General features: G+C 47.0%; 2 protein-coding genes across 2 annotated transcripts in view; one reads left to right on the forward strand and one right to left on the reverse strand.

The window, feature by feature from the left end:
• Nucleotides 1-3,262, forward strand: part of CFAP90 (cilia and flagella associated protein 90) — a 28,863-nt gene extending 25,601 nt beyond the window's left edge. The window contains exon 3 of the mRNA XM_002745131.7: nt 2,771-3,262. Within this exon, the coding sequence (XP_002745177.3) occupies nt 2,771-2,950 (180 nt within the window). The 3' untranslated portion in view covers nt 2,951-3,262. The remainder of the gene's footprint in view (nt 1-2,770) is intronic.
• A 3,927-nt stretch (nt 3,263-7,189) lies between these two features.
• Nucleotides 7,190-26,903, reverse strand: part of ADCY2 (adenylate cyclase 2) — a 456,478-nt gene continuing 436,764 nt past the window's right edge. Inside the window, exons 23-25 of the mRNA XM_002745132.6 lie at nt 21,329-21,443; nt 16,035-16,159; nt 7,190-8,009 (exon numbers count right to left, since the gene is read on the reverse strand). Coding sequence (XP_002745178.3) covers nt 7,857-8,009; nt 16,035-16,159; nt 21,329-21,443 — 393 coding nt within the window. The 3' untranslated portion in view covers nt 7,190-7,856. The remainder of the gene's footprint in view (nt 8,010-16,034; nt 16,160-21,328; nt 21,444-26,903) is intronic.

Raw genomic sequence — 26,903 nt, forward strand, 5'->3', positions numbered from 1 at the left:
AGGGTGCATGAACAGTCATGCATCACTTAACGACAGGGACTCATTCTGAGAAATTCATTGCTAGGCGATTTTGTCATCGAGTGAACATCAGAGTGTACCTAACACAAATCTAGGTAACACAGCTTACTCCATGCCTAGGCCATATGGTACAGCTTACTGCTCCTAGGCCATCAACCTGTACAGCACGTTACTGTAGACAATGTCGTAGATGATTATAACACAATGGTAAGTATTGGTATATCTAAACATAAAAAGGTACAGCAAAAGTATGGCATAAAAGATAAGAAACGATACCTTTGTGTGGGCACTTACCTCGAATGGAGCTTGCAGGACTGGAGGCTGCTGTGGTGAGTCAGGGAGTGCGTGCTGAGTCAGGGAGTGCGTGCTGAGTGAATGTGAAGGCCCAGGGCATTTCTGTGACTACCGTAGCCTTTATAAACACTGCACACTTTGGCTGCAGTAAAGTCATTACATATTTTTTTCTTTAATAATAAATTAGCTTACTATAACTTTTTAACCTTATAAAGTTTTTAATTTTAAAAACTTGATGACTCTTTTGTAGTAACACTTAGCTTAAAACAAACACATTGGACAGCTGGACAAAAACATTTCCTTTATCTCTTTATAAGGTTTCTCTCTTTATTTTTTTTTTAAGCTTTTAAAGTTTTTGGTTAAAAACTGAGACACAAACACACACCGTAGCCTAGGCCTACTCAGGGTCAGGATCGTCAGTATCACTGCCTTCCACCCCCACACCTCGTCCCACTGGAAGGTCTTCAAAGGCAATGGCACACAACACGATGGAGCTGTCATCTCCTATGCTAACAATGTCTTCTCTGGAATACCTCCTAAAGAACCTGCATGAGGCTTTTCTACAGTTAACTTTAAAAAATAAGTTGAAGGAGTACACTGTTAAAATAGCAATAAAAAGTATCATAAATACATAAAGCTATGCATAATAAATACACAGTCAAGCACTATGAGCTGTACAGAATTGTATGTGCTGTATTTTATGTGACTGGCAGCACAGGTTTGTTTTCGCCATGACTAATGTGCTGTGCTACAACTTGACAACAGTTACGGCATCGTTAGGTGATAGGAACTTTTCAGTTCTATAAGATTTTGCCATTTTAATGGCAAAAACAGCAATTATGTTTGAACCAACCTAATATTACAACCTTATTGGGACTACCATCATATATGCGATCCATCATTGAGTAAAATGTCATGTGGCACACGACTGTATGTGTATATGTGTATGCATGTATATAGGCATACATGTATGTACACGTATGTATGGATGTATGTATATGCATATACATATATGTATATTTTATATATTGTACATGCTTTGTGTGTATGCATATGTGTATCTGTGCTTATACATGTGTACATGTGTGTATATGCATGTATGTGTGCATATGTGTTCATGTGTATGTGCCTGCTTGTGAATGTGTATAAATGTGTGTATAGGTGCATGCATATGTGTATATGTGTGTATATACGTGTGCATACATGTATATGTCATGCACATGTGTATATTGTATTGTGTATATGCACGTACATTTATGTGTACATGCATTGTGTTATGTGTACACCTACACATATATATTTAGTGTTGTGCTCAGCTGCTTTATTTAATTTTCTTTATGCAGCGCTCTATTTGTGCCAACAAGCTAAGGCTGAGCTACTATTATAGCTCTCTTTGTTCAGTCATGTCATCGTGTGTTTTTCTTGTAATATTTTTTGGTTCTTTAGAATTTAACAATTTAAGGACAGCAAAGCTAAGATGTTCTCTTCAACAGATAAAACAAGTGTCTGCTTAACCGCTGAGTCCTGGCTTTCATAATTGTTCTGGAAAAGTTGATTTTGCAGGGCTGAAGTTGCACACACGAGAACATTTCTTCCAAGTTTAGTTACCAAGCCACCATCACCAGCACATGTAGTGCGTTCTAAGTTGACAGCAAAGTTAGTGTTTTCCCCAGGAGAAAAATATGGCACATTGTTTTTTAGAAAAAATCCCCATCCTCTCAAAGCTGTCATACCTACAGGGAAAGAGATAAAGTAAAGGCACAGAAATCATGGGTCAGGTGTGGTGGCTCACGCCTGTAATTCTAGCACTTTGGGAGGCTGAGGCGGGTGGGACACCTGAGGTCATGAGTTCAAGACCAGCCTGGCCAAGGTGGTGAAACCCCATCTCTAATAAAAATACAAAAATTAGCCAGGTGTGGTGGTGCACTCTTGTAATCTCAGCTACCAGAGAAGCTGAGGCAGGAGAATTGTTTAAACCTGGGAGGCGAAGGTTGCAGTGAACTGAGATTGCGTTACTGCATTCCAGTCTAGGCTACAAGAACAAGACTCCATCTCGAAAAAAGAAAGAAATCATGAGCAAATTCTAGGTAGTGATGAGTGGTGGTATATAGGAAGAGTAAGCCATGTGAGGATGTGAGGAGATGCGGAAAGTGAAAGGGATGAGCAGGGAGCTGGGGAGAGGCGGGGCCAGGGAGGACCTGGACATCTGAGCCAGGATCTGGGTGGTGGGAAGGGACCAGCAGCAGCAGGAGAGGGAAATGACCAGAAAGAGCCCAAGGACAGACAGGTAGAGCAAATGGTCTGGGCCAGTTGATGGAGCCCCTGGCTTCAACATGGAGGCATCCTCTTGGTCCACCATGGGAGAAATAGCTCCCAGGACCGAGGCTGACGGATGTGCGGGTGAGTTGTGCTGGTGAATGCAGTGGTGCTGACCATGTGCTTTGACAACTGTCACCAGGAACAGGAGAGGCCGGTTGGTGTGCTGACGTCTTCTGTCTACGGGAAGCGCATCAGTCAGCCCATTGAACCCCTAAACCGGGACTTCGGCCGTGCCAACCACGTACAGGCTGACTTCTACAGGAAGAATGACATCCCCAGCCTCAGGGCACCTGGCTTTGGGCACATTGCTCCAGCCTGAAGCATCCGTGTGGCCCACAGGGCATGTCACAATACCCCGCTGGCAAATACAGGGCTGGCAAAGTTGTACAGTGAGAAGGTGGCGTCTGAAACCTTCTTTCCCATCTCATGACACCTAGGAGCTTGGCTATGCCTGTGTTATATCTCTACTGTGGGCACATGAACACATTAGCAGGAGCCTGAGCAAACACCTGTAGTACATGTGAATCGTCTCTAGTGGGATGATTTTCAGCTGGAATTATTTTTGATCAAATGATACTGGAGACTGATTCATTGTGAGCACTTAAATAAAATGAAAACTTTGTTCCCCTTAGTAATGGTTGGGTTGGTTTTTGTTCACTGGCTGTCTACATTTGCCAGGATTCTTTGGGGAGGCAGTCACAGGAGTGAGGTGCAGTTACGTTTCCCAAGAGTTATGGGAACTCCTGCTGCCTCGTAACACAGACAACCCTGACATGTTCCCTCCTCCAAGAGGAGATGTAATGACAATTGTCTGTCGGCACAGTCAGACTCTAGAAACTACATTTTTGTTGTTCCAGACGTCTGAACCACAAATAACAGGATTTTTTGCAACCAGGACTGGGAGTCCTAGTAAGGATGGGTGGCCCTGTTATCCTGGTGGCCAGCAGTGCTCACTGTCACTGCTCAGGGAGAGGGGGCCAGTCATGGAGAGAGACTTTGGTGTTCAACGAACTTGGGTAAAATTCTGGCTGCTGCATGTTCTAGATTTGTGTTCTAGGGCAAGTCATGTCCTCTATTTGAGCAGACAAGTCCTCATCTTTGAAGTGGAATTTCCAAACCTAGAAAAGTTCATCTGGGAGGCAGCGAGCTGCTGGAGTGCAGGCATAACACGAGCGTAATGTGCGTGCCCCGGGCAGGGTCCATCATCACAGCAGTGACGACTTTAAACAGTCTTCTTTTGGGATGCACTTGCTTTTAACCCAAGTTAAAAATACTTACTTCGGAGATAATTTGAAACTTACCCACGTATTAAGGTATCAGCTACGTTTTTAATGAATGGATCCCTTGGAAGAACTCATCTCTCATCTACCATGAGATTCATGATTGAATTTCCCCCAGTTTAGCAGTGAATGGGCAGGTGGTCTAATTAAGTTCAATGCTGATTCCTCCATCACTGGTTTTATCATTTGGAATCTGCCAAGAGGATTCTCTAAAAATAAATGACACTGAATTGCCAGCGATTTCAAGGCTGAGTGACTCCTAAATATTTATTTTTCTGAAAACAGTTTTTCAGTGTAAGTGTCTTTTATTTATTTCAAACAAATGGCAGTCGTTTATTTCGAATGCCTTTGGGTGCATTATACCACATTTATAATAACATAATAGAAAATATATAAAGTTTGGGTTATAGAAATATTTATAAATTATTCAGACTCGATTTCAACAAAGACAAGGCATCTGTAAGTGACTGCAATAAATTAATGTCAAACTAACTTATTGTCATTTACTTTAAGCCAGGCCTTACTCCCTTCACCCTCTGCTACATACTGACTTTCAACAGGCAGGGCTGTAACTGGCCAAGATCTGAAAAGATCTCACATTTGTTAAGCAGTAAGAGAAAATTCAGTGTATTTATCTTGGTATCCCAATGTTTATCATTTAAAGCCAATGCATGAATGCTTGTTAAAGTCATCGTATGTAAGAGAATATATTCTTACAGTATGATTTGCTTTGTTTATACAATTTTCATCACTGGGCAATTAGGTTTTTCTTTTCTTTTTTTTTTTTTTGCCAAAGTCTTGCTCTGTCACCCAGGCTGGAGGGCAGTGGTGTAATGAAGACTCACTGCATTCTGGACTTCCTGGGCTCACGTGATCTGACCACCTCAGCCTCCCATGTAGCTGGGACTACAGGCACATGCCACCATCCCCAGCTAATATTCTTATTTTTTTGTAGCGATGTGGTCTCGCTATGTTACCCAGGCCAGTCTCAGACTCCTGGGCTTAAGTGATTCTCTCTCTTTGGCCACTCAAAATATTGGGGTTACAGGTATGAGCCACTGCACCTGGCCTGATGATGTTTCCTGGTCATTCATGTATCCGAGCAAAAGAAAGATGAATGGTTCTGCCTTTAGGAGCAGACTGAATTGGGAAGGAAGAACAACATCGCAGATTGATGATAAAACTTAGACATTTCTAAACAGATACATAAAACACTGGGGGTTTTGGCAACTGGACTAGAGGCAATTTTCACGAGAGGCTTCCTGTAAGACTTAAAAGGTTAAAGAGAGCATTAGGGAGAGGTTTTTTCTTAAACCAGTGGCACTGGGACCTGGGCTGATGAGCAGTGCCCATCAGGTTTTCTGCCTGGCATTTTTACTCACAGGGATGCTTTTAGCTGCTCAGAGCTTTAAGGAGCTTTGACCAGGATGAATGCTCTTTCAGATTCAGGGAACAGGCAGTTTTCCACTCTAGCTTGGCCTCGACTGCTAACCAGCTGTGGAACTCTGAACATATGAGCCTGAACTACTCTGCCCCTGTTTCCTCATTTGCAAAAACACTGGGGAGGGAAGGAGGGCGTGCTCAAGCTTGATCAGGGATCAGCATCACCTGGGAAACCTGTTCAGATTCGGGGTCCTCCTTCAGGTTGGGGCCTGGGAATCTGCATTTCTGACAATTCCCAGGTGATGCTAAGGCTGCTGCTATGGGTCCACACCTAGAAGGGCCCACATGGAGCTTCCCACAGTGGATTCTGACAGTGACTGATTGCTTTTAAAAGCCTATTGTTTGGTAGGGCTGGTGACATGGCTTTGAGAGAACACAATTCCCCTTTTGAGTTCTTTTCAGCCCAAACCCAAGTTCAGTGCATCCCTTGGGGGAGTGGGAGGGACTCTGTTTGTGAGAACTTGGTGGATCACTCAGCTGGGGGTGTTCACTCAGGATCAATGACCTACGGTGACCTGAGGATGAGTGCAGTTAGGATGGTAAGGGAGGAAGAACCTGCAAGGCATGGCTGCTGCTCATCTTATAAATTCCACATCAGTCTGAGCTCACAGAAACACAATGGCGTCCCAGTCCAGATTTCGGTTAGAGGGAACAGAAATGCCTTTGGAATAGTTCTCTTGCTTCAATAACTGTTACTGGAGATTTGGGCATATTAAGGCCAATGCCAAGTTGTGATTACAGGATCAAAAAATTCTCGATTGAAGCAGAATACTGAATAAGTCATGCTCTATTCACACTTTGGTGATGAGGGATGGTTATCAGCTTCTATAAGTGCCTTTTATGGGAAATGAGTCAGTCCTGGCACAGCAGCCGCGCTGTGCTGTGAATGCCACAGGGCACCTGCCAGCCTCGCTCACAGTCATTACCTCATTTAATGACTATCAATCCCATGAGTTGCCAATAAGGAAAGTACTCCTAAGAGGGGCTAAGAGATCTGTTCAAAGTCACACAGCTAGTAAAAAATCAGAGCCAGGAATCAAACCAGGGACTTGTGCTTCAAGTTCGCATTCCCACGAATAACAGGCTTCCTATGAGATCACCTGGGTCCTCTGCCTCTTACAGATGCCTGCCATGAGCTATAAAAAGAAAACAAGTTTGACCAAGTAGGCTATAATTTGCAGTTTTGCTTTTAAACATTAGATTACACACGATTGCTCTACTTTTCACTATTTGGCAAAGTATGATTTCTTTATGTTAAAAGTACCAAACAACTTGTGTTGGATTGACAAGAACAAATTCTTCAAGGTCTTCTGTCTTTAAAAATGCATAAACGTTGGCTGCGTGTCTTCTTTTGCCTTCTCAGACGTAACAGGCAGTTCGTGGGACTTAGTACTTCTAGCAGTTAGTTTACGCTGTTGTGAGACTGATTTGCATAGCTGGTTCCACATTATTCTTTTACAGTCTGTGTCTGCTGGCTCTAGCAAAACATTCTTCCCGTAGACAGGAGCATAGTGGACGGAGGGGGCACTGTTGCTCGCAGAGAATCTTTTTACTGTTAAAGTATTTTTCCCTGAAAATGTTCTCTAGAGATGCCCAAATTAAAATCAGACCACTAGGTACACTGAGCATGCTTGTCTACTTTCCAGGGAGCTGAGTAACCAAATTATCTGCGTCACACACTGTGTCCTAATCTGAATTACATCTCAGTGTTGGCTTCTGGAGAGCTCTTTTTGAATCAACTGTGTCAAAAGGGAGAATGGATGGAAAACAAACTTGAATTCTGGAGCAAACCACAGGAGAAAGAAGACAGGAAAATAAGATACAGGCACTGTAAATCAAAGTACATAAAACTTTTAATGGATTAACTTTACAAAAGACAAATGGCATCAAAACATCAGACGAATCTGGTACAAAACTGGTCCTAGGCTGTGAGGACTAACTCTGGGGATGGATGGTGACGTGCTGCTGGCATGAGGCACATGGAGCAGAGGGACGAGAGCCGTGGGTCCCAACGGGGGCCCTTGGACACCATTGGCAATGAGATGATGGGTAAGCACAGACTCCATGTGGGGTACAGAATCAACTTATTCACGAATACTGTGTGTTTGAGTATCAGACGAGCGGATGCGGTTGGCGAGCTACCGTATCTTCCAGAAAAGAACATGCACCAGAAGATATTATACACCCCCTAGTTTTATTGCCTTAAGAATGTGTATGTGTGTTTCACCTCTCTCCTCTTTGTTAGTTCTCTGGATGCTTTTCTTCCATCACACAGCCTCCTTTTCCCTTTTGCTTAGGAGCAAGCACAGTGCAAGTGGCAGAACGATCTGGGCACACGTCAGACACCAAACGGTATGCCACTGGGTCACAGGAATGAGTCTGCAGAGGCTCCATAGGACAGACAGAGCACGCACATCAAAAGTGAGGGACAGAAGTTGCAGTCAGAAAGTGTGTGGTACCTTCCTGGAAATACAGTCTTCTTGCCAAAATGAAGGTGACTCTTCAGGACGCCACGTTGCTCTGGGAAAGGGACCTTGACATTTCTGTGTTTACAAAGTACGTCTTCAGGTCCCCCTTTCCTTTCACATTGATTATTCCTCGACAGGTGCACGTGTATCCGAGGGTCTGCAGGACGAGGCTTGTTTCCTCAGTGACCTAGAGGCACAGGAACACAGGAAAACGGGCTTACTACTGACATCGATACAACCCATCTGCCTTAAGGATGAAGGGCCAAAAAAAAAAAAAAAAAAAAAAAGCACCATACTCTTTGACCCAGAAATTCCACTCCTGAGACGTTAGCAGAAAAGACAGAGAGTAATTCACAAGAAGGAAATTCCAATATTGTAAAGGACAATATTGTTTAATTCAGCGCTGTGATAGTGACAACCTGAAAACAACCTGAAATTCAAGTAACTCCAGTAAACTATGGTGCCACCATGACTGCTGTCATGGCTGAGACAATAATGAACCATTTGGCCCGGGACCTCCAGGCTACGATTTCAACCACATGATGTTATATATTCACATGGAACAGACCTGGAAAAAAGAGAGTACATCAAACTAGGTTGGAGTGGTGGGATTCTGGATGATGTTTATAAATTGTCATGAATGTCCTTTCACGAAATCATCAATATTAACAAAAGATTTCAATGTAGATGGGAGAAACATCCTGAGAAACAGCACCATCAACCCCGGCAAGCGGCCACATCTGACAAGTTTGATGCATGTGAGCACTGGCATCCGCAGGAGCATGACGCTCTCAGTCGAGTGTCAAAGGTCTCACTTCACTGCACTGACACAGGGGCCGAGGTGAGCAGCCCTCTTGCACGCTGCCGACTTGACAGGACTACCAATTTCCTGCCATTGCACTGACAGGCGAGGGCCGGGCTGCCCTGTCCCGGCCCTGCAGGTGGGATAGCAGTGAACTCGCTGGCTGGGACGCTTCCTCCTCAGTGGAGATGCTGTGTCTCATACTGAGCGTCGTGCGCTCTCAGCCTCCCAACATCTGGTACTGAGCCTCGTGCACTCTCAGCCTCCCAGCCTGGTGCTCTCAGTCTCCAGCCATCGGATACTGAGTCTCGCGCACTCTCAGCCTCCCAGCCTCGTGCTCTCAGTCTCCAGCCATCGGATACTGAGCCTCGCGCACTCTCAGCCTCCCAGCCTCGTGCTCTCAGTCTCCAGCCATCGGATACTGAGCCTCGCCCGCGCTCAGCCTCCAGCCGTCGGGTTCTGAGCCTCGCGCGGGCTCAGCCTCCCAACGTCCGGTACTGAGCCTCCCGCTGTAAGGTACTGAGCCTCGCGCGCGCTCAGCTTCCGGCCGTCTGGTACTGAGTCTCGGCGTTCGGCTTCCACGTGTGCTGCGCCTTCCTTGGGACACCAGGTCTGCGACTGCGGCCCACGCCTGCCCGGGCTTGGTCTGCCTGAGGGTGGGAGGAGGTGCAAGAGCCGAGAACCAGTGAGGCACACAGGCGAGGTGTGAGGGCGAGGCCTCCGCTTCTGAGGCCAGGGCAGACCCCTTTATGGGCTACCTGGTCCTCCACGCAGACTCCGCTAGAAGGTGTCTGAGTTCGGCCAGACAGAAAGCCCTGGTACTGCTCCTTCGGAACCATGAGAAAAAAGCACAAAGGAGTGACCTCCTCCCACTTCATCTGGGAAGGCCACCTGGCAGCTGCAGCAAGGGCACCTGTGAGACCCTGGCCACCAGGTACTTGAGTGACAGATCTGTGCCACGTGGGTGTGGCACGGCTGGGCAGCTTGCAAGCACACAGCAGTGTTGTGGCACACAGCAACACTGTTATGACACAGCAGTGTTATGGCACACAGCAGTGATTTTGTGGCACACAGCACATTGTTGTGGCACACAGCAGCGTTGTGATGACACAGCAGTGTTATGGCACACAGCATTGTTGAGGCACACGGCAGAGTTATGACACACAGCAGCATTGTGGTGGCACACAGCAGCGGTGTTATGACACAGCATTGTTATGGCATACAGCAGTGTTTTTGTGTCACACAGCAGCATTGTTACGGCACACAGCAGCATTGTTGTGGCACACAGCAGTGTTTTGTGGCATACAACAGCACTGTTGGGGCACACAGCAGCATTGTGATGACACACAGCAGCGTTGTGATGACACACAGCAGCAGTGTTTTTGTGAAACACAGCACCATTGTTGTGGCACACAGCAGCATTGTGGTGGCACACAGCAGCATTGTGATGACACACAGCAGCGTTGTGATGACACACAGCAGCAGTGTTTTTGTGAAACACAGCACCATTGTTGTGGCACACAGCAGCATTGTGGTGGCACACAGCACCATTGTAATGACACACAGCAGCGTTGTGGTGACACAGCAGCGTTGTGGTGGCACAGGGCAGCGTTGTGATGACACACAGAAGCACTGTGATGAGACACAGCAGCATTGTTGTAGCACACAGCAGCATTGTGATGACACACAGCAGCATTGTGGTGGCACACAGCAGCATTGTTGTGGCACACAGCAGCGTTGTGGTGACACAGCAGCATTGTGGTGGCACAGAGCAGCGTTGTGATGACACACAGAAGCACTGTGATGAGACACAGCAGCAGTGTGGTGGCACACAGCAGCATTGTGATGACACACAGCAGCAGTGTGGTGGCACACAGCAGCATTGTGGTGACACACAGCAGCGTTGTGGTGGCACACAGAAGCACTGTGATGGCACACAGAAGCGTTGTTGTGGCACACAGCAGCGTTGTTGTGGCACACAGCAGCGTTGTGGTGGCACAGAGCAGCGTTGTGATGAGACACAGAAGCGTTGTGATGAGACACAGAAGCGTTGTGATGAGACACAGCAGCATTGTGGTGACACACAGCAGCAGTGTTTTTGTGACACACAGCAGCATTGTGGTGACACACAGCAGCATTGTGATGACACACAGCAGCATTGTTGTGGCACACAGCAGTATTGTGATGACACACAGCAGCATTGTGGTGGCACACAGCAGCATTGTGATGACACACAGCAGCATTGTGATGACACACAGCAGCACTGTGGTGGCACACAGCAGCATTGTGATGACACACAGCAGCATTGTGGTGGCACAGAGCAGCATTGTGATGATACACAGCAGAGTTTTTGTGGCACACAGCAGCATTGTAATGGCACACAGCAGTTTTTTTGTGGCACACAACCGAACTGTTGTGGCACACAGCAGCATTGTGATGACACACAGCAGCATTGTTGTGGCACACAGCAGCATTGTGGTGAGACACAGCAGCATTATGATGACACACAGCAGCATTGTGATGGCACACAGCAGCGTTGTTGTGGCACACAGCAGCATTGTGGTGAGACACAGCAGTGTTTTTGTGGCACACAACCGAACTGTTGTGGCACACAGCAGCACTGTGATGACACACAGCAGCATTGTTGTGGCACACAGCAGTATTGTGATGACACACAGCAGCATTGTGGTGGTACACAGCAGCATTGTGATGACACACAGCAGCATTGTGGTGGCACAGAGAAGCATTGTGATGATACACAGCAGAGTTTTTGTGGCACACAGCAGTGTTTTTGTGGCACACAACCGAACTGTTGTGGCACACAGCAGCATTGTGATGACACACAGCAGCATTGTTGTGGCACACAGCAGCATTGTGGTGAGACACAGCAGCATTGTGATGACACACAGCAGCATTGTGATGGCACACAGCAGCGTTGTTGTGGCACACAGCAGCATTGTGATGACACACACCAGCATTGTGATGGCACACAGCAGCATTGTGATGACACACAGCAGCATTGTTGTGGCACACAGCACCATTGTGGTGACACACAGCAGCAATTTTGTGGCACACAGCAGCATTTTGATGACACACAGCAGTATCTTTGTGACACAGCAGCATTGTTATGGCACACAGTAGTGTTTTTGTGACACAGCAGCATTGTTATGGCACACAGTATTGTTTTTTTGACACAGCAGCCTTGTTATGGCACACAGCAGTATTTTTGTGACACAGCAGCATTGTTATGGCATACAGCAGTTTTTTTGTGGCACACAGCAGCATTGTTACAGCATACAGCAGTGTTATGTCACAATTTTGGTTGTGGTGTGGCCTAGGGTTGGTGCAAAGGTGGGGCCCTGTCAACAGCAAAGCTCCAGCCTCCTTGGGCTTGGAGACAGAGAGGGGCCTCAAGGGAAGCCCAGAACCAGGCAAAGTCCATGCACAGATATCAAGGGCAAGCTGTGGGAGATGGTGGAAAGAATCATCCACCTTTCTGCAATGCGATGCGAAGGACAGCCCTGAGCACAAGGCCCACATGTAGGTCCTTGGGATCCTGATGAGCAGGGCAGAAAGGAAAATGAGGCACAGGGGACAGATGCCATGTCCTGCTGCTCTAGTCCAGCCCAAGTTCCAGGAGGAGGGCAGTAGCCCAGGGAGTACTTCGTGTACTGGATAAGAACTGAAAGAAGATGGAGAAAACCTAGAAACTCAGGTTTGGAAATTCTGCAGGCATTGGACGAGTGACCTTCCACACAGAGAACAAGCCAATCTTTTGGTGCTTCGGGGGTTAACTGTTGAGGTGTTTACCGGTGCTAACGTCACTGGCATTTTTAAACTATGCACTGGTGTTCATGATGCCAAGCCACCCGCCGATCAGGACCGCGGGATTGATGGGAATGGGAGGAAGAAGCCGCTCATCTCGACGCACAGCGGTTACCATGCCTCCAGGCCCCGGAGAAGCCCGCAGGCTGCTGAGTGGGCTTGCTCCGCTGTTCTTGGGTTTTCCACGCTAGAAAGCATGCTGGGAGTTAAACGCTCTTTAATAAAAAGAACATGTTCCTCAGGCCTAGGAGGAACATTTTTTATTTTCCTGGCATCTCACTACTATTTTTTGCACATAAATGGAAAAGAGAGCTTACTGGAGTGAGGAAGCCAGCCATGCCACACCCTTGGGATAGAAAAACCCACCCAAGTGCAGCCCTTCCAGCTCTTGTACTAAGGAAGCAAACACAGGTCTACAAATACAGCTCACTACTGACCGACAGAAACCTGTCTTCCTTCTCTCTGGGGATCAGAGGCCATGGAGCCGGGGCAGGTGGCTGGCCTGCCCTGAGTCACATGGGCCTTTAGGAAGCCCAGTATCTTCTTCAAGACACACATGAGCTCAAACTCATTTCAAACACTCACCTGTAGGAGATTTATAATCTCCAGGAGGGAGCACTCTCCCTGACCTGCCTCACTGAAACTGCTTTTGATACTTATCCCAAGTGCTTGAAAGCTGCTTGGGGAGCTAGAAAGCATATTAACTGCTGCCATAAGTCTTCGGAATATTCCGGGTGTGTGCTGAGGATATGGGCTGGCCGGCAGGTGGGAAAGTGAGTCTTTGGAAGGGGCAGGCCCCTCTTCCCTGCCAAGAGAAGAATCTGGGTTGTCCAGGATTGCTGGAGCGTCCCTGGGCATTGGAAGTGGATGTTGACGCAGAAAGTCCTGGAAGCCTTGGTGCCATCAGGAAATGATTAGACTAGGCTCCAAAATGCCCCACAAGTCTAGTTCTGGCTGGGCAACTGAGCACTCTCCACAGATGACGACCACAGCTCCAGCCCCAGGGAGAAGAGCCTCATCCTGCACCCTAGCAGTTAGAGGGGAGGTGGCCGGAGCAGGTGCTGAAAACTCACTCCAAGTTGGATCTCGTGAGCAGATCCTTGGCAATGGCCAGTTTGGGTGGAATATTTCCTCCCCACCTCCCATGGGTTTTCCCTTTCATCTCTGCCTTCTCTCTGTTGGACTTTTACTTACTTTGCAGCAAGCGTTGACTCATAATCTGAGTAAAAAAAGGCAGACACTTAGAAGTAACGTTTCCTCTATTCCACACAAAAATTAAAGCTATCCTTTAGAAAGACTACAGGAACAAATAGGTGGGGTAAATATGAAAGGCCGGTAAGTAGGGGTCTAATAAAAAACCCCTTCTGACAACAATGGGGGGGATAGTGTTTCACAGAGGAAAGGACTGTGCCAGTCTGTGTGGTCGATTTTAGGAGGCAAAGCTATTTGCACACCTTGGCTAAGCTGAGATGCATGCTATAGGGATTCATCAAGAGCCTCGGAGAGGACCACCATGATAAACCTACTGTGAGTCCAGTGACTTTATATAAATTTGCCATTTAGCAGGAATTGCTCTTCCAGAATGTAACACGACGGGGGTGAAATGGAATCCACTGCTTTGCGAGAGTGAGGTCAATAAGAGTGTTCAGCACAGACACACACACACGTGTACACACACATGCACACGTGCTTCTTAGTGGCAGATCCCAGCCCTTCCCTCTGGGTGTCTGCACTGTGCCCGCTCAGGTGCACCTGCAAGGAAGGACCCTAAAACCTTGGTACCTCCAGGCCCTTCACTGGAACACCGTCTGTGTTACTGGATGTGTGTGCCTCTGAGGGGGACACATATTACACCGGCGTGTCATGTGTCCCTATGATGACTGGCTTCAGCATAGCTGCTTAGTGTAACAATGGCAGAACTGAAAGAACTTCTAGTATTAACTGAAACATGCTAAGCGGATTTGGGTTGAATGATGATGATTAAAAAGATAATCTCTAACCACAGTTTAAGCAAAATTTCCAAACCATGGTACAAAATGGCTTTTGCTGTAAATAAATGTAAAGTTACATGTAAACCTGGTGAACACGTTTACCATTCTACGTATATTATCCAAGAGTATAAAGTAATTGTAGATTAAAAACATGAGGACATGCGCCTCTTTATCTTGTTGTTATTCTCTTCGCTGAGTTCCTCTTCGTTTTTTGGAATACTGGAAGGAAACGTAGCTTCCTGTTCCCCCTCGTGCACCCTTCCTTTACTTTTCTCCAGGAATGCGGCCGATGCTGCTGCTCAGCTGTGAGCTCACACACTGCTCTAGTCTCCCTCCTTCACCGGGAACCTCAGACCACCTTTATTTGCACTTCCCCCTCACTCCGTTCTTCCTTCGGGCACTGCCTGTGTTCAGGACAGTCCTTGAACGCAGCCTGGACTCCCTTCCCCTTCTGCTCCGCCAGCTCCCGCCACGTCTGAAAGGTGGTCTTCACACGCTGTCTCCAGTTCCACACCGTTCTTCCTCGCACCGCCTGTCGTCCGCAAGTCCAGTTCTCCAGAGCCTTCCCCAGTCACACAGGAAAGCTGAAGTCCTCTAGCACAGTCACGCTTGCGGTGACACCACTGTGACTTCTGGGGATAACGGTCACCTCCAAGAGAACATTCGCCGTACAAGGGCAGAGTTGAGTCTGGCTCGCGCTCTGGCTGCAGCACCTAATCAGCACACGGGAGGAGCACGGGACGCGGGTGCTGCACGACCCAAAGAGCAGACTGGACAGAGTGGCCGTCTTCATAGCCTGCCTTCTTCCTCTTTCCCGTGCTTCCTTGATTCTGTCACTGCCAACCTGGGCTGAACCACTGCTCTTCTGTAGCTTGGGCATAGTTTCAGCATAGTTCTAATAACACACTTTTTTTCTATTATCTTTTCAGTTATTTCAAAATGCTTTTAAAAGTATGATATTATGAGTGCTATTGTAATATAGTTACTTTAACCATGATTATAATTGATTCAATGAGCAACAGGAATAGTAACACAGAATATTTTCAGTTTTCTCCAACCACTGCTTTTCATTTGTCAGACCTTCCTTTCTCCCCGTTGGGCAGAGTCCAGAGCCGCCGTTCAGATCGACCCTACTTCATGTCTGGCTTCTCCCCAGCCTCCCGCTTTCCCTCCTCCCAGTTCAGCTTGCGTGAAGAAGGCTGGGGATTATATCTGGGTTTGGTTGCCTGATCCCTCTCGCTTGCAAACTCCTTTTCAAGGTACTGGCACCAGGAGAAGTGATAGAGGTGGAAGAGGCGCCACCCCCGTGCTGAATGCTCAGGGCTGCTGTGCCATCCTGCTGGTCACTGCTGGATCATTTGTCTTCACAAGTGCAGTAGCCTTTATACTCTTAGAATTTTGTTGTTGTTGTTGTTGTTAACAATTAATGCAGAAACATTTCCCCAGATGTTAGTAAACTGTTCCCCAAAAGATTTAAGTAAATTTCAAGGTTTCCTTTTTCCCTTTGTGTTGATATGTTAGTATATACTTATGTATGGTTCCCAAGAAAACAGACATGGCTGATGGAGGCAGCACAGACCACTCACTGCATTACCTGTATTTTGTCCAGGACTCCAGTGCTGTCCATCCTACTGGCCACATTGACGGTGTTGCCCCAGATATCATATTGCGGCTTCTGAGCTCCAATGACACCAGCTATTACAGGTCCGTGGTTAATACCTGTGCCACATCAGAGATGAGTTAGCAAGATTCATCTTATAGCCACTGTCTTTTTTTTTTTTTTTTGAGATGGGGTCTTACTCTGTCACCAAGGCTGGAGTGCAGTGGCACAATCTTGGCTGACAACAACCTCCACCTCCCAGGCTCAAGAGATCCTCCCACCTCAGCCTCCCAAGTAGCTGGGGCTAAAGGCACACACCACCACACCTGGCTAATTTTTTGTATTTTTGGTAGAGAAAGAGTTTTGCCATGTTGCCCAGGCTGGTTTCAAACTCCTGAGCTCAGGAGATTCACCTGTCTTGGCCTTCCAAAGTGCTGGGATTACAGGCATGAGCCATCAGGCCCGGCCATGGTATTGTCTAAGCAGGAGGGTTTCCTAGGACCATTCCTGAATTGTCATTATTAAACAAACGTGAGCCCAACTCATGGAATTCCAGAGCAAAGAAAAATAATTCCTCTTATTTTATCTCCTCAAAAATGTTAAAATATTTGTCCTCTTTTTTCTTCTAGACGTTGATTTGTATTTATATGATCATTTATTATTATTGCATAAAATAAAGTGGGTATGATTTAAAAAACTAAACATGGCTAGGTGTAGTGGCTCACACCTGTAATCCCAGCACTTTGGGAGATCAAGGCAGGTGAATCTCTTGAGGTCAGGAGTTCAAGGCCAACCTGGGCAACATAGTGAGACCCCCCCCATCTCTACCGAAAATACAAAAAAAATTAGCCAGGTGTGGTGGCACATGGCTGTAGTCCCAGCTACTCAGGAGGCTGAGGCAGGAGGATCCCATGAGCCTAGGAGGTGGAGGTTGCAGTGAGCTGAGATAGAACCACTTCACTCCAGCCTGGGCAATAGTGGGAGACCCTGTCTCAACAACCACCACCACCACCACAACAAAAAGACCCCAAAACTAAACATCATACAGTGGTTTTTCTGTGTTGCTATATACTTTAACGCAAGAGACAACTACGATTTCCCAAGAGTTTTAGAGTAAATGTTGATTTTAAAATAAACATATTTTTATTTTAAATGGCTGCTCTGCATGGAGGTATGCCACTGGCAATTCTGACACTGTTGGACTTTAGGGTTCACCTGATTCTGCACTGAAAGAACAGCCACAGGGACCCCCCAGCCACGCCAGCACGGTGCCTTCCCGCAGCCACGCCAGCACGGTGCTTGCAGCCACACCAGCACAGAGAAAATGCCAGGGCAGTCAGTGGGAGGGCAGCTGAGCTCCCCAGTGGGAAGGAAAGGGACACACAACCAGTCTCCCGGGCAGCCTTAGACAGTCTGTCAGTTTTTGCTGCTTGAAGCTGGGCTTGACTGCTCAGCATTCATCAGAGTGAGGAATGGCAATCCCGGTGACACAAGCCTGCTCACATATGGTATTCTCTAAAGAAACTTCACCACCAGGTTGCTGGAGCCATGCTTGAAGCCAGCTCTCTTCAGCCCAGCTGGCCCAGTTCTTGCCAAGGCATGAGTGGTTTCCTGGATCCCTATCTAGGCATTACGTGTTCTTTTCCCAGGTGAGCAGGTGCCCTGGGCCACTGCTAACTACAGAGGTGATAAACATTATGCTGACCTCCCCCTTTTAATAAGTGCAATTATAAAACCATGGTGATTCCATGTCTACATCTGGGGTCGGTGAGCTCTGACCCTGTGTGGAAGGTGGATATGGCTTCTGCTGTCAGGAGCTGAAGCTTCAAAAGATTAATCAACTTCTCTAATCAAGGAGAAGCCTGGGCTCTTCCCTAACTCCTTTTAACAGGCAGGATCGATCCTTGTCCCACAAACCCCAAATGCGTAGACCTAAGAATGTTCTGGGGGTCGGGGAAAGGAGGACCACAGAAATAGAAATAGGGATACTGACATTGATCGATTCTTCCCCAAACGTTTTCTCCTGGGTCCAGGAGCCCCACTTTCCTCCATTAGTTGGACTGTAGATTGATGAGGGTGTTTCTGGAGATCTGATTTCTGACTGCTGAACTGCTTAGTCTGCTACAGCTGACTGTAGATCTGAAGCAAAGCTTCCCCTTTGCAATGGAAAATGAGGTCAGGAAACAGCCCCAGTGCTATTCCAAACAGTACCCTTGCAGGTACAAAAGAGGTAAGAAATAAATTCCCCTTTGGTTTTGTGGTGTTCTTAGGAAAACACACTTCTGGTTTAGACATCTCAAATAATCTATTCCAGCTCTGGCATGGGTAAGAGCACCCAGGGGTCAGCTGCCGGACACCAGCCCCGTGGCTCCAGCCCTGCATCTGTCAGCTCAACTCTTCTTCCAGGCGCTGCTAATTCCTGCTTGGTCAGCAGCTCTGGGGGTGGGGAAGAGCCTGGACTTGATAATTGCCGGCAACGGGGCAATCTCTAGTTAGTGCAGAGTGGGCTCGATTTGTGGTTCCAATTGATTCTACAGCTTGATATGCAGAAAAGGATGTTAGGAATGAATTCACCTCATTATTGCCCCCACGCTTTTGTTGGCAATATTATTCTTCCGCATGACTATCCCTGAACTGCCTCTCGATGTCGTGGTCGAGCAGGGAAGCCCCCTCCTGGGAGAGACTGAGGATCTGGGGAAAGAGAGACTCAAAGGCCAAGGGAAATGTTGAGTTCAGGCTTCCTTAGAAATCTAACAGGGCTGACATATGGGGTTGAGGGTAGAGGCCTTCTCAGTTACTGGACAATCAGGGTAAAGTAGGCATTTAACTTGAAGGAGGCCCATTCAATAGTTCATGTGAATCTGAACAAAGTCACTGAAGGCTAGACCAGGAAAATGGCACTTTGGACGTAGCACATGTGACGGGCAAATAGCCATCCTGTTCCCGTGCTGCAGTGCAGGGCTATGTTATTTTTATCTACGTAAGTTTGACAACAGAAGACGTCATTCTCCCATTTCGATAGTTAATACTGAGTGTCAACTTGATTGAATTGAAGGATGCAAACTATTGAGCCCGGGTGTGTCTGTGAGGGTGTTGCCAAAGGAGATTCACATTTGAGTCAGTGGACTGGGAAAGGCAGACCCACCGCAATCTGGGTGGGTTCAATTTAATCAGCTGCCAGCGTGGCCAGAATACAAGCAGGCAGAAGAATGTGGAGAGATTAGACTGGGCTACTCTCCCCGCCTGCATCTTTCTTCTGTGCTGGCTGCTTCCTGCCCTTGAACATCGGACTCCAAGTTCTTCAGCCTTGGGACTCGGACTGGCTTCTTTGCTCCTCAGCTTGCAGATGGCCTAATGTGAGACCTCACCTTGTGACTGTGTGAGTTGGTTTTCCTTAATAAACTTTCCTTCAAATAGACGTCTATCCTATTATTTCTGCTCCTCTAGAGAACTCTAATATACCCATGTAATAGATTTTTTTTTTAAAGAGGCATAGTAGCAAAGTTTGAGGAGCCCATTTTCCAACCTGTCAAAACAGTGTAGAGTCTCTTGGGTCAAAGGGACATGCCCATGTCTGATGTGGTCAGCAGGCTACCCGGGGTGTGCCCTGCCTGCCTGGTCCATCTCTCCTTTGTGCAAGGTAGAGCCCCTGATAGAGGCTTACTGTGCACAACAGTGAGAAAGTAAAAAGAAAAATATGGCATTTTTGGAGTCTGAGGTAGGCAGATCGCTTGAAGTCAGGAATGTGAGACCAGCCTGGCCAACATGGTGAAACCCTGTCTCTACTAAAAGTACAAACATGCTGGTGCCCTCCTGTGATCTCAGCTACTTGGGAGGCCGAGACAGGAGAATAACTTAAACCAGGAGGTGGAGGTTGCAGTGAGCTGAGACTGTACCACTGCACTCCAGTCTGGGTAACAGAGCAAGACCCTGTCTCAACAGAAAAGAAAAAGAAAAAGAAAAGTATGATTAGACACTGACAACTAATAGTGCAAGAGAGAAAAGAATCTCATTTGTGAAAGAGATGTAACATATTTTGGGTTTAAATGAAATTCAGGACATACCCATCGCAAAGGAAGAAAATGGCTTTACATATTCAGATTTCTTTTTAAAGTTGAAATTTGTATGTAAGACAAAGTTACAAACCATCAGACAGAATTTGTTGCCGGAACTGCTCTTACATAAACCGACTCTCAGAAGCAGCAAAATGTGTTGCCAAGAAAACCGTAAAATGGTCAAGGAAGCTCTTAGAAATCTGAATGGTTGCAAGTAACTGTGTACATTGCAAGTCAGCTGTGTGTGGACTTGATGGCTTAAAACACACATTTTAAAAAATGAGAATCTGTAAAAGGCAAGTAATGAAACATGCTAAAAAATCAACTGAAACCTTGTTAAAACTTAGAAATTGGGAAGCTTTGTTTTCGGCGAAGTCAAGGTTACTTTTTTTCTTTTTGTGGTGACAGGGTCTCTCTTTGTCACCCAGGCTGTGTTGCAGTGATACCATTATGGCTTGCTGCACCTTCAGTCTCCTGAGTTCAATCAACCCTCCCTCCTCAGCCTCCCAAGTAGCCGGGACTACAGGCATGCACCACCAAGCTCAGCTAAGTTATTTTTTGTAGAGATGGGGTCTCAAACTCCTGGACTCAAGTGATCTTCCACCTTAGCCTCTGAAAGTGCGAGGATTGCAGGCATGAGCCACTGCACCAGGCCTAACAGTTCAGGCCTAACAGTTATTTTTTAGCAATATCATAAAGAAAGCTGGGTATTTTTTCTCTAGGATTTGAACACAATCTGAAAAGTTGTCACTGTTTCAAAACCTACGACATGTTTGGTGTTCTTACAGCTTGTGGCCCCAGGAAGGTGGGACCGTATTGCCACAATTCTAAGATCCACTTTTTTTTAAGAAAACGTTTTTATATCTCTCAAATCTGGATGTATCCTACAGCTACTGGCAGGTCCCAGTTTCACTGATAGGAGTTCACAAAACAATGCAGCACCTCTTAGTGGACCTCTCACAGTGAATCGGCAATGCGGGATGGCTCAAGGCTGTGCATGCTGCGCTTGTGGATGGGATCTTGGCTCAGCGCCGGCAGCCTAGGTCCAGCCAAAGGGGTGCTTTTTTCTAATTTGCTCAAAAGTGTCCTTCCCTCTGTCATCCAGTCTTGCAACGGGATGCATTTTTAATTGTTCTACTCCAACATTGAAAGGATCATCAATGTCTCCTAGGACTTACTCCTTATTCCACACCTTTGCCACAACTGAAACTGAGACCTCTTTGCAGAACGTACCCACTCGCAGTTTGAAGTCATTGAAGGAGTGCTTGTTGATGGCATCCAGCTTTGCTACCAGAGCAAAAGCAAACTCCACCATGGTGCCAATGTGCATGTACTGCCGCTCGGGCTCCTGAGAATGAAAAAACACAGGCGGATGGAAGTTAGAGCATCCCAAACTGGAAGCTGTTCTCCTTTGTCTCAAACCTGAGCTTTAGGCCAAGAGGAATGCTGGCAAATTCTAATACCACAAGGCACTGCAGATATTCTATAAGAATCAAATCCCATCTCAAGGAAGCGCTGTGTGGCCAAGGGGAGACAGTAGGCACTAGAACACACTGACTTCCATGTCTCAGGCCCCCTCAGACCAAAAGCATCACATGGGCTAAGGCTGACCAAGCGGAACCTATATTGTGTTAATCCAGAAATCACAAGGGAAGCTGGCTTTGAGGAGGGGCTGGCACTTTCTTCTCCCTTTTCCTCTCAATAGCCTACCTTTGCCCTTCTCTGCTGAGTTCTAGCCCTGGGGGACTGACATCTAGAGGCTACCTGTTTCTTATCCTGGTGGCAGCTACTTCTTATCCTTCAGTGGCAGCTACTCTCTCTGCACTGCAGCTCTCTCTGGTGGCAGCTACTGGGGCTGCCAGTGGGAGGTTCCATGAAAAAGAGAGTGGAGAGGAGGCTTCAGGTCTCATTCCTCCTCTTCCCTACTCAGTTGGGGTCAGTCTTCTTCACAGAGGACCAGGGCTGCTGTGCCATGTGGCAGCTACTCTGTCTGAGCTGCAGCTATCTCTGGTGGCAGCTACTCTTTCTGCACTGCAGCTCTCTCCACTGGCAGCTACTCTCTGCACTGCAGCTCTCTCCACTGGCAGCTACTCTCTGCACTGCAGCTCTCTCCCATGGCAGCTACTCTCTGCACTGCAGCTCTCTCCACTGGCAGCTACTCTCTGCACTGCAGCTCTCTCCGGTGGCAGCTACTCTCTGCACTGCAGCTCTCTCCGGTGGCAGCTACTCTCTGCACTGCAGCTCTCTCCAGTGGCAGCTACTCTCTGCACTGCAGCTCTCTCCCATGGCAGCTACTCTCTGCACTGCAGCTCTCTCCAATGGCAGCTACTCTCTGCACTGCAGCTCTCTCCACTGGCAGCTACTCTCTTCACTGCAGCTCTCTCTGGTGGCAGCTACTCTCTGCACTGCAGCTCTCTCCACTGGCAGCTACTCTCTGCACTGCAGCTCTCTCCGGTGGCAGCTACTCTCTGCACTGCAGCTCTCTCCGGTGGCAGCTACTCTCTGCACTGCAGCTCTCTCCCATGGCAGCTACTCTCTGCACTGCAGCTCTCTCCCATGGCAGCTACTCTCTGCACTGCAGCTCTCTCTGCACTGCAGCTCTCTCCCATGGCAGCTACTCTCTGCACTGCAGCTCTCTCCACTGGCAGCTACTCTCTGCACTGCAGCTCTCTCTGGTGGCAGCTACTCTCTGCACTGCAGCTCTCTCCTATGGCAGCTACTCTCTGCACTGCAGCTTTCTCCAGTGGCAGCTACTCTCTGCACTGCAGCTCTCTCCTATGGCAGCTACTCTCTGCACTGCAGCTCTCTCTGGTGGCAGCTACTCTCTGCACTGCAGCTCTCTCCACTGGCAGCTACTCTCTGCACTGCAGCTCTCTCTGGTGGCAGTTACTCTTTCTGCACTGCAGCTCTCTCATTCTAGAAACATCTCCCTCCTTTTGCCTTCTTATGCCTTGAAAGGGGGGATTTTAGGCTGAATTGTGTCCCTCCAAGTTCCTATGTTAATGTCCTAACCCCAGTCTCTCAGGATATGACCATATTTGGAGATAGGGTCTTCACAGACGTGATTAAGGTAAAACAAGCTTATATGGGTGGGCCCTAATCCAATATGACTGGTGTCCTTTTAGGAAGAGGAAATTAGGACCCAGTCACCCACCAAGGGAGGGCCGTGAGACAGGATCCAGCCACCTACACGAGGAAGGCTGTGTGAAGACACAAGAAGAAGGAAAGTGGCTGACAGGGGAGAAGAGAGGCCTCAGGAGAGATCCACCCCACTAACGCCTTGATCTTTCGTTTGCATCTCCAGAACTGTGAAGCAATACACTTGTGTGGTTTAAGACACCATCTGCAGTACTTTGTTATGGCAGCCCTAGCAAACTGACATGAGGGGGTCACAATTTCTTCATTTACTCATCCCTGAGGGCTGTGTCATCCCACAGGCATGAGGGAATTATGGAGCTGAAGGGGAGAAGTCCTGAAGATTTTCCCACTGCTAAGAAGTGAACATTTTTATGCAAATTTCCTATTAATTTCGATTATTCCTGTTACCTATTTATATTTAACATTAATTTGTAGCACTTACTATATTTATATTTTAAATTTCACCTTTTTAAAAGTTTCTATTTTTTGTTACATTATTAGTCTAGGCATAGAATTCATTTAATTCAAGTAAATGTTCTGAAGGTTCCTGCTCCCCCAATACTTATTGATTCTGTGCACCAAAATGGTGTAGAGAATGGTTTCTGTTCCAGCCTGCTTGGTGAGCCACTGGGCCTTTAAGATTTCATCAAAATGTGGTCCCAGGCCTGCCGGGCATAGCTGCTGGGCCGAATGGACATCAGTGTTAGCGCCAAAGCCAGTGCCGTGTGTCTTTGAAGTCTGCATCCCTCAGTGGTTTGTGAGCTCCACCAGGGTAGAGACCTTGCTCTATTAATCTGTGTCTTCACAGCAGAATGACGTCCCTGACAAAGAAGAACTCAATACATATTTATTGAATGACTATACTTAGGTTGGCAGTGGGATCACCAAGAGGAAATGGCTGGGAGGAATGAAGACCGGGTCTCATTAAGCTTTGGTGTAAGGTCAAAGGTGATTGTGGTGCATTTGGAAAACACAAGCCCAGGATCATGAATGTGCCTACTACAACGGGTGAGGGCTCTGAGGGAAGAAAGGAGAATAGGATAGTAGAGGGTTGGTCTAGGGATATGTCCTCGACTAGGACATGGGTCGGGGAAAGGGAGCCAGTAAGGCACACTGGAAAGCAGCTGAGACACCAGGAGAGACGAAACATGGGGCTGTGATGGGACTTAGGCAGAGACATCTAAGATGAACGTTGGATCCCAAAGGGAGCTAAATCAGAGATGAAGAATGGCTGGGGACAAAGGGGAGGCACCTGGTGACCTGGTGGGAACAAAGCCAACTCTTAGAGACTCAGAGGGGATGGATGAGAAGATAGATGGAGACTGTAGACATAAGCATCTATTCAAGGTGACAGCAAGGTGGAGAACACCAAGGTGGCAGCTAAAGGGGAGAGGAAAACAAAGAAGGGGTTATTCATCTGCTCTACACCGTGTTTAATAAGGACCATGCAGGGGTATTGCACTAACGCAGGGTTTCTCAGCCTTGGCACCATGGACATTTGAACTGGGTTGAACTGGGATGAACTGGGTTATGCTGTGTTCTGTGGGCTGTCCTGCACATCACGGTGTGTTTAACACCATCCCCAGCCTCTATCTACTGGATGTCTACTGGATGTCAGTGGCATCCTTCACCTCTCATTGTGACAACCAGAAATGTCTCCATTGAAAATGCCAATGCTCCTGGCAGGGCGGGGGGGGGGGAAGATATTAAAATTGCTCCCAGTTGAGAATCACTGCACTAAATACTATAAATATGAAAAGAGAAGAAGAATTAAATCTCTGGTCATGAGGGGAAGACATCTTCCTATCCTCAGTTGAATCACAACATTCTAGAAGAAGGCAAAGGAACTAGAACTACTGTAGTAAATTCTTAACTTAGAGTCATGGAAGAAAAGCCACATGGCTACAGAACTGGAACTATGAAATGGACTGTCAGCTAACTGTGGTGGAACTTCAGGATATCACGTCATAAGAACAGCCAGCCTTTTCCATGATAGCTCGCTAGTATGTTTCGTTTCCCGACTTATGGTGGGAAAAACCTGACTTGGAGGCTTGTGCAGTCCGTTGGAAAACATCTTGCTCCTTAATCGGAAGCACAAGCTGTTAAATCAACAAGCAAAATCTTGTGTAGTAGAAATGACAACTGTCCACGTAGGGAGGACATATTTGCCACGGGAGAAATGATTTTGCTTTTCACCAAACCATGGTGCAGCAAACGAGCCCCACTCCTTCATAAATTATTGCCCAATCTGTTTTCACAACATTGGTTTAAACTGAAGGTCTAAAGTGACCTCAGCAATGAAAGAAGAGATTGAGTTCTGGGAATGAAGTTTAATTCCGCGTCAATAACTCATCTGGCCTTAGCAAGCCCTAGAAAAAAATTCTAGGAAAAATGTTCAGTCCCTAGAAGGACTCAATTCATTTCAACAAGTCTTTATACGTGTGCTCTTGATAAATATCTGATGGCAGTGTGAAGCAGTTATTTCTCCCATGATCCGAATAATTTGTTATATATCCCCAGATACTGAATGGGCTTCCAGCCAAACACAGAGACGACCCACTGAGTTCCATGAAACACATTTTTATAAACTGGTTGTTTTGGAATTTTCACCAGCAAGGAACATTGCTTAAAGCAGTTGCATCCGAAATGATTTTATAACCCAAGTATCTGGTAATAATAGAGGTAACTTTTTAGGCTAACATAAACATAACCTTCTTCTTCTGTTCTCTCTTCTCCCTCTTCCTCCCATAAATATTCACTGAGCATCTGTTATGTGCCTGGCACTGTGTTCTATGCTGGAAAGCTTCTGGTGTCCAAATTCCCCTGTGTCTGATTTGGAAGGGAACTGAGGATTGTTATCTAGGGAGCATTTTGTTCTCCTGCCTGGGGCTCCTGGGAGATCTGATCAGACTTCTCAGCTTTTATGTTCAGCCTTCTCCCAGTCAAGCATAAAAGCTGCATACTGTGATAATCAGCTTACCTGGGAGAGGGTTCCCAATGGCTACTGACTTCCTTACACAAAAAAGTGGGGTCAACTCCAGTTTCTCCACACAATTGGCTGTGTGGCCTTGGTAGAGTCATTTAACTTCTCTGGGCCTCAGTTTTCCTAACCTGTATAATGGGACAATAACTCCCTACCATTTTTTTTTTTTTTGAGATAGAGTCATGTTCTGTCACCCAGGCTGGAGTGCAGTGGCACCATTTCATCTCACTGCAACCTCCGTCTCCCAAGTTCAAGCCATTCTCCTGCCTCAGCCTCCAGTGTAGCTGGAACTACAGGTGTACAGGTGTGCTCCCACCACACCAAGCTAATTTTTTGTATTTTTAGTAGAGACAGGGTTTCTCCATGTTGGCCAGGCTGGTCTCACACTCCTGAGCTCAGGTGATCTACCTGCCTTGGCCTCCCAAAGTGCTGGGATAACAGGTGTGAGGCACTAGCCAACTCCCTACCTCACTGGGTTTCAGCTAAGATTGAATGAATGGATATAAGCAATACATTCAGCCTGCATCCCTGGGACTTGGGACTCAGTTTCCTCCATGAAAGTGTAGAGATGTATGTCATTCTGCCTGACATGAAAGCCATCTGGGAGGAAGATCTCAGTATTACTTTACGGCTAAGTGTGGTACTTTTCTGTCTTATGTATGCTTTAACAATGACCTAGGTGCCTGA

The sequence above is a fragment of the Callithrix jacchus genome, chromosome 2 (genome assembly GCF_049354715.1).
Source record: "Callithrix jacchus isolate 240 chromosome 2, calJac240_pri, whole genome shotgun sequence".
Classification (NCBI taxonomy): Eukaryota; Metazoa; Chordata; class Mammalia; order Primates; family Cebidae; genus Callithrix; species Callithrix jacchus.